General features: G+C 36.2%; 1 protein-coding gene across 3 annotated transcripts in view; it reads right to left on the reverse strand.

Moving 5' to 3' along the window:
- Window positions 1-13,049, reverse strand: part of Kcnip4 (potassium voltage-gated channel interacting protein 4) — a 1,120,502-nt gene that overhangs the window by 886,608 nt on the left and 220,845 nt on the right. The window contains exon 1 of one of the 3 annotated variants that reach the window (XM_040746571.1): window positions 4,805-5,176. The exons of the other annotated variants lie outside the window; for them this stretch is intronic. Within the exon in view, the coding sequence (XP_040602505.1) occupies window positions 4,805-4,892 (88 nt within the window). The 5' untranslated portion in view covers window positions 4,893-5,176. Of the gene's footprint in view, window positions 1-4,804; window positions 5,177-13,049 lie in introns of those variants that run through there. 3 annotated transcript variants of the gene reach the window in all.

A 13,049-nucleotide genomic window follows, 5' to 3' on the forward strand; every position in this document is an offset into this window, starting at 1 on the left:
AAGGAAGACTTGCAAAAGCTTAAGCAAGAAGCCCCTGTCCCCTCCTACAAGTAACTCCTGCATGAGAAGTTACTCATTAGAAATAGTTTTCATAAAGTTTAAAATATAAACTCTTCTTAGAAAATGGAACAAAATTCTATAGACTCATTAAAAGTGAAATATAAACACCATCCTGTGAGTTCCTAGGTAAGATCAAGAGTCCGCAGCAGGGAGAACACACAGACACATGTAAGAGGAAGATTACCATGCACAGGATAGTAATGTCATATTTCATTTTACTAGGGAGAAATCACTTACATGAAAAACCGATAACCTGAGGTCAGCACTCTGACTACCTCCACTGCTCTCCTAGACCCAACTGACTGGCACCCCAAGAGAGTACTAGCTGCATCTCCCTAGGTCTTCATCCCACACCCAACATATGTACCTGTGACCACACCCAAGCAGGCATGGTCAGTGCCACATGTGCCTAGTAAGATCTCTGCCTACAAACACATACACCCATGCAGGAAAAATATCAACCTAACCAACAATAATAAATATAATACATAATAATAAAAATATTGTCATTTTGTATGCATTTAAATAATGTAGAGTTGACCTATAATATGAGGAAATTTAACAAAAGAATAAAGGGGATTAATTTAAAAGTAAAACAAAATAGTGAATAGTATAAATTTCAAACCTGATAGATCAAAAGATTTTAAATAGCATATTTTACTACCAGGCCTACATGATGGGGAAAATACAAAGTCTATCTTTTTTGTTAGGATAGGCTTTGAAGTTTGTCAATTTTTAATTACATGATGTCTTCAAATGGAGGAGGGAGGGGATCCAGGAAGCTGGGGGATGGGACAAATGGCCCTAAGAGAATAGAAAAAAAACAGACACATGGCCAGAAAATAATGTTGCCATTTCTCAGGTTTTGTTGATAGCATTTTTTCTATTCATTATTTTAAATATAACATTAAAGTGTTTAAATTTGTACATGATTACCTTAGTGTGGGCTTGATCCACAAGACCCCAATGGTATCATATAAGGCTTAAAAGTTTCATATTCAAATTTGATGGACAAATGGGTGTTCTGTTTGTGTCTATGTGTCTGTCCCCTCTTTCTCCTTCCCTTCTTACCCACTCCCTTTCCTAGGCTGATGTTCTGTATGTGATGAGATGAATTCTTACCTCAGCTTTTAATAATGTAATCTTGTTAAATTTGAAATACTTTAACGCATTAGTTAAACAACAACTCAAAGCTTAAAGGAATTGGTCTATTTAAATTGTTTTCGCTCCCCATAAGTGAAGAATTTATCTTTAACACACCTATAACTTGAAGACCTGAAGGCTGCAACAAAGCTCCAGGCAATATCTACCTCAATCATATGTTTAGGGAATTGGTCCTAATAGGAAAATGTGTCCAGATCCTGCTTTTTCAAGAACATGAAATACAGAATTTTTGAATAATGTCAAAACAAACTACAAATTTTAAAAAATTCTTTAAGAAAAGTAACAATCCCATAGTATGCCAAGAAACTAAAGGAGAAGCAGTTCAACACTTGATATCTATAGTATTATCACCCATTTTTGTAATGGTAGAAACATTTGTAAAATAGAGTGCTGATACACAAATTGCCCACGGATAGAATCATCAAATAACTAGAGTCATCTTTATAAGCAGTCCCCATTCATTTAGATGTAGTAGGATATGTTGGGTAGCGGAAGCCTTGTCTAGAATTAAATCTCATGTAGTATATCAAGAAGCAAGCATCAAACTGAGAAGAAATAAGATAATTGACCTTGAATTAAATCTTGATATTCTATTCTGGAAGCCATTAACTTGTATTATTTGTGCACCAGTTTCTATAATTTATAACGAAGGATCTCTTAAAGTTTTTATATTTTCAAATAAAACTACCATATGTGCTTCAACAATCCTCTGTTATGTGTTTTTTGTTGTTGTTGGTTTTTTTGTTTTAGGTTTTTAGAGTAAAGTCTTATCTTTTAACTCAGCCTAGACTGGGATTCACTTTATTATGTTGCAGCTACTCTTTGAGAAGTGATTTAACATGAAAAAGAATATAGTTAAAATGTTTTTGGAAAGTGAGGGGTTTTGTTGTTGTTGTTGCTTTCTTTTTTAGTTTTTTTCAAACAGGATTTCTCTGTGTAGCCCTGGCTATCCTGGAACTCAATCTGTAGACCCGCTGGCGTAAAACTCACAGAGATTCACCTGTCTATGCCTCCCAAGTATTAGAAAGAAAGAAGTGTACCACCATTCCTCATATGTATTATCTTGACTGAAAAAAATACATTTGAATTTGTATTTTCTCACATAAAAATTTGTTTAGAAAAATCATGAGTTTACTTACTCATACATACATAATCCTAGGTACTGTGAAACTTACATGAAAAATTCAGCTAAGGATATTGTTTTCCTCTCACTGGTGATATCACTAATAAGGCACATCAAGAAGTCATTTGCGTTTTTATATCTTTGCAATGACTTTTCTGTACTGATTTGGTAACAAATGAGAAAGAACTGACAAAAAATACAAACTTGTGCTTCAGAATTAACCTGCATAAATGTAAAAAGAATATTACTACTCCCTCAAATAATGTCAAGTGAGGAACTAATGATAAGTTAGTTGATCAAAACAACAGAGTAGCTGATGACTGTTCATATCATTTTAAAATTTTGATAACTACAAAGACTCTGCTGATTGTTCAGGATGCAATTAGCAACTTCTAGCACATCTAACCTTAAAGCAAACTTTTAAAATGGATTCAACCCTGCTTCCTCTTTCTTCATTAATTACTAGCTAAGGGACCCAAAAGTGTTGTAATGAATTTTACATAAGAATCCGCAATATGAACAGAGTATATTATCAAAGCTAGTAAGAAATGCATACATTGGCCTTTTTGAGCAGAATTCCGAATCCACCTGGATTTCAAATTTGTTATTATGCCTGACAAATATTACAAGAAGCAGATTACCACAAGAACATTTCTGAGGACATCAACCTATCTTACTACCTACTAATAACCGTGGGCTCCTATTTCTCAACCTACAAAAATACATGGCCGCCCGTACTTCGGAACAAGGAAACTGCTCCCACCTACACTAATTGCTAAATGTGCAATGAAAAGTTTTAACATTCTGCTTCTATACTAGCTTCCCACATTGCCACGAGACAACCTGCATGCTGTCTGCATTTAGCATTAATATTTATGCTTTACAACTTCACAACTATTTCCATCTCCATAAAGGTCTTGGAAATCAAAAGTTCCAAGAAAAGTGTTACACAAACAGGGCACAAGACAGCATTTGCACTCCAAGACAAGAAAACAGCTACTGAGCTTTGTGGGGTGCTTCCTGTCATATAAAATTTCTCTTATCTCCAGCCAAGATCATTTGTCATGTACACTGGGCACTAGTGACCAAGCCATTGTTTCTTCAATGACACACTTCCTTAGCAGAAAGTATAGAGCAAAGAAACAAGTACAAATAAGGTCATATTGATCCAAAGAACTATGTAAAGCATAAGTGTGAAGACTATGTAGAAACAAAACAAATCTCCAAGGTGGAAAAACTAGGTCCAGGCTTTCAATCATTATTGCTTAAGTAACTGAAATTCAGCACATTGTGCACTGTTTAGAATTAGCATATGGGTATAAATAGGATGTGAACATGAGGAAATTAAGACACTTCCTAAAACTCAGGAACATTTAGAGGTACTTTCTGATTGCCAGTATTCTCTCAGAATAGTTCCCTCCAATGGTTTATATTGCCAATGTCATCACTTAAGCAGGTGTGTTAACAAACATACCACATCTGTCTTCTTGGGATTAAATATGGCTCAAATTCATCTCTGAACTTTATATCACACTGTCTGTGTCTCTTTATCTGTTTTCTCTCATTATTCAGATTTGAAAAACATTACCTCCAATAGTTCCCTGTGGCTGGAACCCAGGTGTAATACAGTACTATACTAACACCGCTTTGTTTGCTCATAAGTTTGATGGTCCATTAACAACATCTGTCATCAGTGGGACTAATTTTGGTCCTGCCTGGCTCTAAGTTAATGACAGCACTCAAGAATTTCATAGTTAGCAAAACTACTGGCTTATTCTTTTCATTTTATAACACCTTAAAACATTTCCTTGCTACCAGCATTTAGATTAAAAATAGAGTTTCTATTGCAATTATTCCAATGTTTAAACATTGAAATTCACCACAATGATACAAACATCAAAGCTCTCCGGAGCATCTTACTATTCAGCTTTTGGCACATTTTGCAAGGAACTCAGAATTCTCCAAGAAATGTCCTTAACTCCTTCACTGCGGCGCACCAAGATCAAATACTGCAAACAATCTAAGGATTATAATGATCAAAGAGTTGTAGAGAATCTTTAACTACTTGCAGGGAGGGCAGCTTTTAAGCTCTTCTCATAAACCACATCAAGCAGCAGGAAGGGGGATATCCCTCACACAATTGGGCTTTTTTTTTCTCCTTTCTTTTTTTTTAATCACAGACGCTGTTTCCTGAGACTGAGGCACAGCTAACAGTGGCGCTGCCAGGAGAACATAAAAGATACATTCAGACAATCCAGTTATACCCTCCCCCCCCACACACACCATAGCTGCACAGCACATGTCTTTAGCAGAAGGAATCTCAGCAAACGAGACTGCATTTAATGACAATAGTAGAAAAAATCACAACAAAGGAATAGTGAGCCTTTTCTACTCCGGTTCAACTCTGTTACCAAGCTCTGCCAGCGCTGATTAAAAAAAAAAAAAAAAGGTCATTACCTGTATGAAGAGAACCTGTTAATAGCCTGAGAAGGTACTGGGCAAATTTCAATATTTCACGTTTACACCGTTTCCTACAGCCACTCATCTTAAGCAACAAGGTATTCCTCTGAGGAGAGTCAGAAGTCTTTGCCAATATAAAAGAAAAAAAAAAAAGAAGAAGAAAAGAAAAAGGCGGCTTCTGCGGGGAAACTTCTGTCTCAGTTTATGTACCAAGCTGCCTTACAACTCCTGGGGAATTAGCTGTGAGTGCCTGAGACAGAGGTACAGCAGCCAGTGCAGACGGACTCAAGAGTAACAGGGCACTGAGAAAGCACTGCCTCTCAGGCTCAAGACGGTCGCCAAGTTCTTCTGTGGCAACAGATAGGCTGTGGCTTTACACTTGTAGTAACCCAGCTACAGTGCATCTCCGCATCCTCTCTCTTAAAGCAATTGCACCTCCCGGACCATGCCGAGGGAGGCGGGGCCTGCATTGCCAGCTCATCAATGAATCAGCATGTAAGCAGGTGAGCAGACAGATGACAGGTCACTGGGGCTGAAGCCCTTTGGGCACCAATAAGAGATCCTGCTAAACAATCAGGGGTGTCCAAAGTGCTTCTAAATAATAAAGGGGATATTGGAAGGAGATTGCTGGAGGTCAGGACTCATAGACTATTTCCATACACATATTCAGAGAGCCTCGATTAGGGCAAATGCTTATTGGAGCATCGGATTCTGACCAGAGAAATGAAGCAATACTGCTGTGCAACAGAGATATATTCAAGCCCACGGGCTCTAAGGTAGAAAATAAGCTGACTGTCAAGACACTATTTTTTCTGCACTGTCCAGGCTCAGGTACCTGGGAATCAGAAGAAATCACTGTCTGCTTTCAAACACAGCAACTTGGAAGCCACAGTTTTGAAGCTCTGTACTTGGGGCAACAGAGCCCCAAAGTTAACTTGCTGCATTGTGCTAAAAGGAGAAACCATCTCGGTGCCTTCTTTTGAAAAGGCAAATGCAACTTGTTATTTTCCTGTGGACTGACTTAAGTTAGGAGAGCAGTCCCTAGGGCTTGCGATATGCACAGGGCACTTTGATACCGAAAGTGGCGCTACACAGGCAGATTGTCATAAATGCCTGAAAAACAGATGCTCGCATCTTTGAAAATGTCATTATTTCAGAATTCTTTGGGGCTTTGGGCAGTTTCTCGGGTTGATTTACATTCTTAATTAATGCTCCCGGAACTTTTGTTTGTTTATAGTGGCTCTGTATAAATATAATGGCTGTATCTGAGATATTTAGTACATAAAGGATATTCAAACCCTTATTTTAAACAGCTGTCTACCCCCATTTTTGACGCATGTAACTGTTCTATTTATAACTAGTATTTTACATCAATGCTATGTATGAAGTGATGTTCTTATACAGTAATAATAATTGAAGACATGTACTGAAATCTCAGGCTTAAAGACATTTAGAGGTAACTTGTCCCCACTTCAACCCCTCATATCCAGTCTCAGTGATGTACTCATTGTAATGGGTTAATGAAAATGCACACTTTCCAGGAATTTTTATAAGTTCAGTTGAAAAGGTTAAAAATAAAGCTATACTTATGCACTCGGGTTAGAAAAATGCTTTTAACATTTTTCTTCTATGCAGGTACATCTCTTGACAATGTTTGGCACACAAAAGATAAATATACTGTCACATAATGTATATACTTGAATAATGATGTAAAGTCTCATGTTTAATCTGTGAAATTAATATTTATGTCTGTAATATTCTTTAGTTGGCAAGGTGAAATAGGATACAACACAGACGATTTTAGGACAGCACTTTTATGCATTTCTCTAGTGGGTTTATATTGAGCATCTTTTACGTGCCATACATGCTTCAGTGCACTAGGCCCACAGTAGTGAGAAAGAGAAAGGCATCGATCCTAGGGTACCTATACTTCAATATAGCGGGAAGATATAAATGAACAATAAACAAGAACATATCACATGCTAAACTAGAGAAGTAGGATAGAAAATGAGTAGGCTAAATAAAAAAGACATAAGTAAAAAAAAGGTTCTCAGTATGTAAAATACAAGAAGGAGTCAACCATGAACTACCAAGGGCATATGAGATAGAAAAAACAGCTTTGATGCAAGGCCCCTAAGCTGGCAATGAGATTAGTATCATTAAAGGATACCAAGACACATGTTTTCTGAAGTACACTGACTCACAGGGTTTGCCCAAGAACTGCTTGCAAGAGTAAGATAGGGACAACAATGCTTCAAGCCAGTCCCTCAACAAAGTTGTGTCATCTGTCTCCTAATGAAAGATGATCTGAAATGGACCTAGAGGAGAAGAAAGAATACCTGTGAGGAAAGATTACCTGTGAGGAGGAAGCACAGTGGTCAGGAGAAAAATGGTGGAGGCGAGCATGGCCTGCAGTGGACATAAAGATAGTTTGTTTCTGGATATACAAGGAAACAGAAATAGTGGGCTTTGATACATTGACTTAGGGCATCAAAAAGAGAGAATTAATGGTGACTTAACTGGAATTTAAATATTTAGTATAAATGCTGTAGTATAAAATTAAAATGGAATGGTTGTTTGGTTTACAACATTTTAGGAAACTCTGTGTTGTTTTTTTCTAATACACCTATCAGTGTTCCCTTCCTCCACATCTTCCTCAATATTTATTGTCTTTCCTTTTGATTATAGATATTCTAACAGTTTTGTAGTATATAGATCATGTGATTCCAATTTGCAGGTTTCTTGTTGACTAATGATGTTTAGCAACTTTTCATAGACTGGTGGATTATATGCCAAACTTTTTAAAGAAACGTCTATTCAGGTGACTTTCTCATTTTCAACTGGAATGTTTTCTTGTTCTTGTGAAGTACATATTTCTTTAGGTGATATAAGTCTGTTAGTGGATGTATTTCTGCCAAGCCATGAGCTTCCTTTCTCTTCTCATAACTTTCTTTTGCTTTGTCAATACTTTATAGTTTGATATCTTTGTTCCTTTTCTTGTCTGAAACTTTGAGTTCTTGTATAAAAAAAAAGTCACACAAAATAAAGTCCTGCTATTTTTTATACGTTTTCTTTCAGGACATTTTATTTCTAGGTTTTAATTTTAGTCTCTAATCCATTTTGAATAATTAAATAAGGGCCAAGTTTCACTGTTGTGCACAAGTATATATAGCTTCTCAGTACTGTTTTGTAAAGATAATATATTTTCTACATTATATGCTAATGTACCTTTGTCAAAATCCCTTTCAGCCCTACATGCAAAAGATTGAAATTAACATATCCCAAATAGATTGGTACCCATATGATCATTTTAACATAATCTATAAATGTTACAGATATAAAAGTAACTTAAGTGTCCATCAAGGGGTAAAATTTGGTATACATAAAATAAAAAACTATTCACCCTTATCAAATAAGGAAATTTGTTATTTGTGACAATATATATGGACATAGAGAATATTAATGTAAATAAAAGAGGAAAAAGAAAGACCAATACAGTGTGTTTTACCTTATGTGAAACCTAAGTGTATCAAACATGTAGATGGATATAGAGGATATTAATGTAAATGAAAGAAGAAAAAGAAAGATCAATACAGTGTGTTTTACTTTACCTGAACCCTAAGTGTATCAAACTTAAACACACAAAAAAAAGTCGTGATTACAAAAGACTGAGGGTTAGGAAAGGAACCACAGGACATTGTGATCAAATACAAAGTTTCAGATAAACAGGAAAAATGTTTTACTGTTATATTACATAGCATGATAACCAAAGCCATTGACATCTTTATCTCAAAATTACTGAGTTGATTAAAATGCTCTTTTAAAAATAAATAAGTGGAATCACTTATAAATATACATCAACTGGATGATCTAATGTTATATACACTCATTACATCATACTATATATATATATATATATGTAGATATATATGTCAATCAAAACTTTAAAATAAAAAATAGGATTAAGAGGTGTAGGACTATTTTGAAGTTAAGAAAACCAAAGGTCCTACTTTGAATACATTTTGAATAGAAATAGATTAAATTTACTTGGAAGTGAAAAATATTTTATATTAATTTGTTCATTTTAAAGTATTTATGAAAATGGCATTTGTCATTACAGAACCGTCAGATGTCAAAAGTATAAGAACTTATATAGTATTTTCACCTAGTTTTCAATAACAGATACAAGGGAGACTAGATAGCTTAAACAACACAAATTAATTTCTGACTGTTGTGAAGAGGAGAAGGCCCAGAAACAAAGAACATGCATCTTCAGATTTTGGTGAGGCCTCTCTTCTTGATTTGTGAAAATAAAGGTTTCTCCAGTATCCACTTGTGGGGTAGAGAGAAATCTCTATTTTCTAGCTTACCTTGTCTTTACATTGATACTAGTTGTTATCACAAGGAATCTATTCTCACTACCTATATTTCTGTCTTTTTTCACTTTTTTATTTATTTAAATTAGAAACAAGCTTGTTTAATATGTCAATCTCTGTCATCTCCCTCCACTCCTCCCCCATCCTCTGCCAGTCCCCCAACCCCCCAACTAATCTCAACTGGACTCTCTGGTGAGAATGAGGCCCTTCATGGGGGATCTCCAAAGTCTGTCATATCATCTGGGGCAGAGCCTAGGCCCTTCCCCATGTGTTCAGGCTGAGAGAGTATCCCTCCATGTGGAATGGGCTCCCAAAGTCCATTCCGGTGCCAGGGATACATACTGATATACTACCCAAGGCCCCAAAGATTGTCAAGGCATCTTCACTGACACCCACATTCATGCAGTCTGGATCAGTCCCATGCTGGCCTCTCAGCCATTAGTTTGGGATCTACATGCTCCCTCTTGTTCAGGTCAGCTGTTTCTGTGGGTTTCACCTGCCCAGTCTTGACTGCTTTGCTCATTTCTCCTTCCTCTCTGCAACTGGTTTCCAGGAGTAGGGTTCAGTGTTTAGCTGTGGGTGTCTGCCTCTGCTTCCATCAGCCACTGGATGAAAACTCATGTTTGTCTTTTTGTGACTGGGTTACCTCACTTGGGATTGTTTCTTCTAGTGCCATTCATTTGCCTGCAAATTTCAAGATTCCATTGTTTTTTCTGCTGAATAGTACTCCATTGTGTAAATGAACCACATTTTCTCTATCCACTCTTCAGTTGAGGGGCATCTAGGTTGCTTTCAGGTTCTGGCTACTACAAATAATGCTGCTATGAACATAGTGGAACCGACCTCCTTGTTGTATGAATGTGTATCTTTTGGGTATATGCCTAAGGGTGGAATTGCTTATCTTGTGGTAGACTGATTGCCATTTTCCTGAGGAATCGTCATACTGATTTCCAAAGTGTCAGTATGAGTTGGCACTACAGTGGAAGAGTATTCCCCTTTTTCCACATCTTCTCCAGCATAAACTGTCATTGGTGTTTTTGATTTTAGCCTTTCTGACAGGAGTGAGATGGTACCATTAGTTAACTGAGTGCTCTAGTGGTGTAGTCCATTGGCGTTCAGTATTTATACATTTCTGTCTTTTAAGAGCACTAATTGGTTAAGCTCCCACTTTCTAAACCTAATTATCTCCAAACCCCAGTTTCAGACAATCACACTTGGAGTCACAGCTTTACAAATGTACCTAGTAACAACTAAACACACACGCACACACACTACAAGTCAAAAAACAATATAAATAACTGTGAAGTATAAATTTGATATCTTTAATGGCATGGACTATTTCTTAAAGAAACATACATACCTTATCTTGTGGGACTGGTGGGGAGAGGGACATCAATACAATTGAAAACCCATTAAAGTCATGCTGCAATTGGTATTCAACAAAGGTAAGTAATCCTTGTTGTGATTAGTGACATTGGAGCTGTTAATGTCCATATGCAAAGTGGACTTAGATCAAATTCCTGTGTCTTGCAAAAAGTATTAGTTTCCCAACTAATCATAAACACAAATGTGAATGTAAAGCTCAGAAAGCCAGGCATGCCTGAAATCCAAAAACTTGGGACAGTGAAATATAAGAATCTGCATTCAAAGGCAACCAGGACAAAATAATGAGTTCCAGGACAGCCTGGTATAGCAAATATAACTTTAATTTTAAGAGAAACAGGCAAAACAAGGTTTTATTTAAAAAGAATATGAAGCAACTCTTCAGTAACTAGTTCAAATTAACTAAGCAAGTTAACTAGGCAAAGAAGTCTTAAAATTTGACAACAAATATGTGACTTCTAAAAGCAGAAAGTGAAAATCAGATGACACTAAACTTTAACTTTTCCATTTTCAAAGATTTTCCTAAGAGGATAAAAGACAAGCTACCAAACATAGCTAATTATTTGTCATATACATGCTTGACAAATAAATTTGTGTCTACAATGTATTAAGAATTTGGAAACTCACTTAACATAAAAGCACGCGTCCCAATTAAAATGATACAGAGATTTTCACCAAAAAAATCAATTCAACTGATAGTATGCCCATTAAAATATATTACACATTAATATACTTGAAATGCAAAATAAAAATTACAATTCTGTTGAAATAGCTAGGATGAAAAGTTGAGGAAAGAACAAAGGTTGCCCGGATGCAGATAAACTTAATGGCTCATATATTGACAACAGAGTTGCAAGGCGGTAGAGCCACTCTGAAAGGCAAACTGGTGATACCTTCAAATTCTGAATGAATAGTCACAGAACCTAGCAATTTTATTCTTCAGAACTTTCTGGAAAACTTAAAATGCATTATTCATGATATCTTTTAGTTTGAGAGTATAATATACATTTCTCACTTCCCTTGTCTCCCTCCCGAAATCTCTCAGATATCACTCCTTGCTGTCTTCCAAATCCATGGTCTCTCTTTTCATTAATTATTATTATATGCCTATGTGAATGTACATATGCATTCCTAAGCACAGCCTGCTTGGTCTGTATAATATTATTTGTGTGTATGATTTCAGGGCTGACCATCTCATCTTGACTACCCAACTGGTGTGCTCTTCTGTGAAGATTATTTCCTCCCACTTCCATGATTGCTTATTTTATGCATATCCTTCACATAGATGAATCAGATGAATTTTCCTTGTAGTCATCCTGTACTATAGTTTAGGTAGCATGCCCTATGTGGAAAGATAATTCTAGTTATGTCATATTTAAGGGAAGGTCACCTAGAATGCACAAGCAGGTTCTTTGTCTCCATATACAATTTTATGTTGTCACTTGACAGTCAGTCAATCATCTACAAATCATTCTGTGTGGAAACTCTCAAAACAGACATTCTGTGATAATTTACTTTTCACTTTACAGCCCAGATCCCAGCATTAATAAGCCCTTCCTTTAGACATGGCAATACATATTGCCTATATGCAGACATGACTGGAGAGTATTTAGGGAAAATAATGTTTAATTTTACTCTTAGGGAAGATATAAAACACAATTAGGAAGATAAATTTTAAATGTCAGAAAAATAGAAAATGAAAGCAAAAACTAGAAATTATAAAATTATCAATCCATTTGGATTACCACTATGTCTAATAATATAGAAATCAGGGCCAGTGATAAACAGGTGACTTTAATGTTTCAGAAATGCTTCACCAAAATATGTCACTGGCACAGAAATATGCACAATAGCTCATGAAGTACAGTGTTTACCGCTTAGAACTTTGGGCACAAGGTATAGAGAGCACTAACATTCCTTATAGTAAGAAAATTTACAGTTAAATTCAATTTGGAGGCAAACCACACTCACCATTATCTCTCCTTGTGTGATAATGATACAAATGAAATGTCTTATGCTATAATTCCCAAGCTTAGCAAATTCTAGGCATGAAGGGGGCCTTAACAGTATGGGCATCATTCAAGATGTCTTTCTTTACCTTTCATTTGGAAGACCATTTTTTCTGACTAGATCTTTCAGAGAAGGACAAATCATGAATTCATTTAGGCAATTCCCCTATTGCTCTTAAAATGGAAAACAAAATCTGTTCGCTTCTCTTCAAGGAAGAAAGAGCACTGGAGATTCCAAGAAGATTCATGTTAGTGCAGTTTTCTTCCCAAGGCAGGTCCTTTTGATTCATCGTGGTGTATTCTGTGTATCTATCTCAGTGGGAGTGGATATTGTTATACTTTTCAAATTGTCACAAGTTACAAAATTAAACATGTGCAGTGTGAAAATAGCACACCATGGGGCCACAAAGGGAAAAAGAACTGAGCCTTGCGGCAAAGTCACGGGCTCTGAAAGTGGGTCTTGATAAAATAGCA

The sequence above is a fragment of the Mesocricetus auratus genome, unplaced genomic scaffold (genome assembly GCF_017639785.1).
Source record: "Mesocricetus auratus isolate SY011 unplaced genomic scaffold, BCM_Maur_2.0 Super-Scaffold_100006, whole genome shotgun sequence".
In the NCBI taxonomy this organism is placed as follows: domain Eukaryota; kingdom Metazoa; phylum Chordata; class Mammalia; order Rodentia; family Cricetidae; genus Mesocricetus; species Mesocricetus auratus.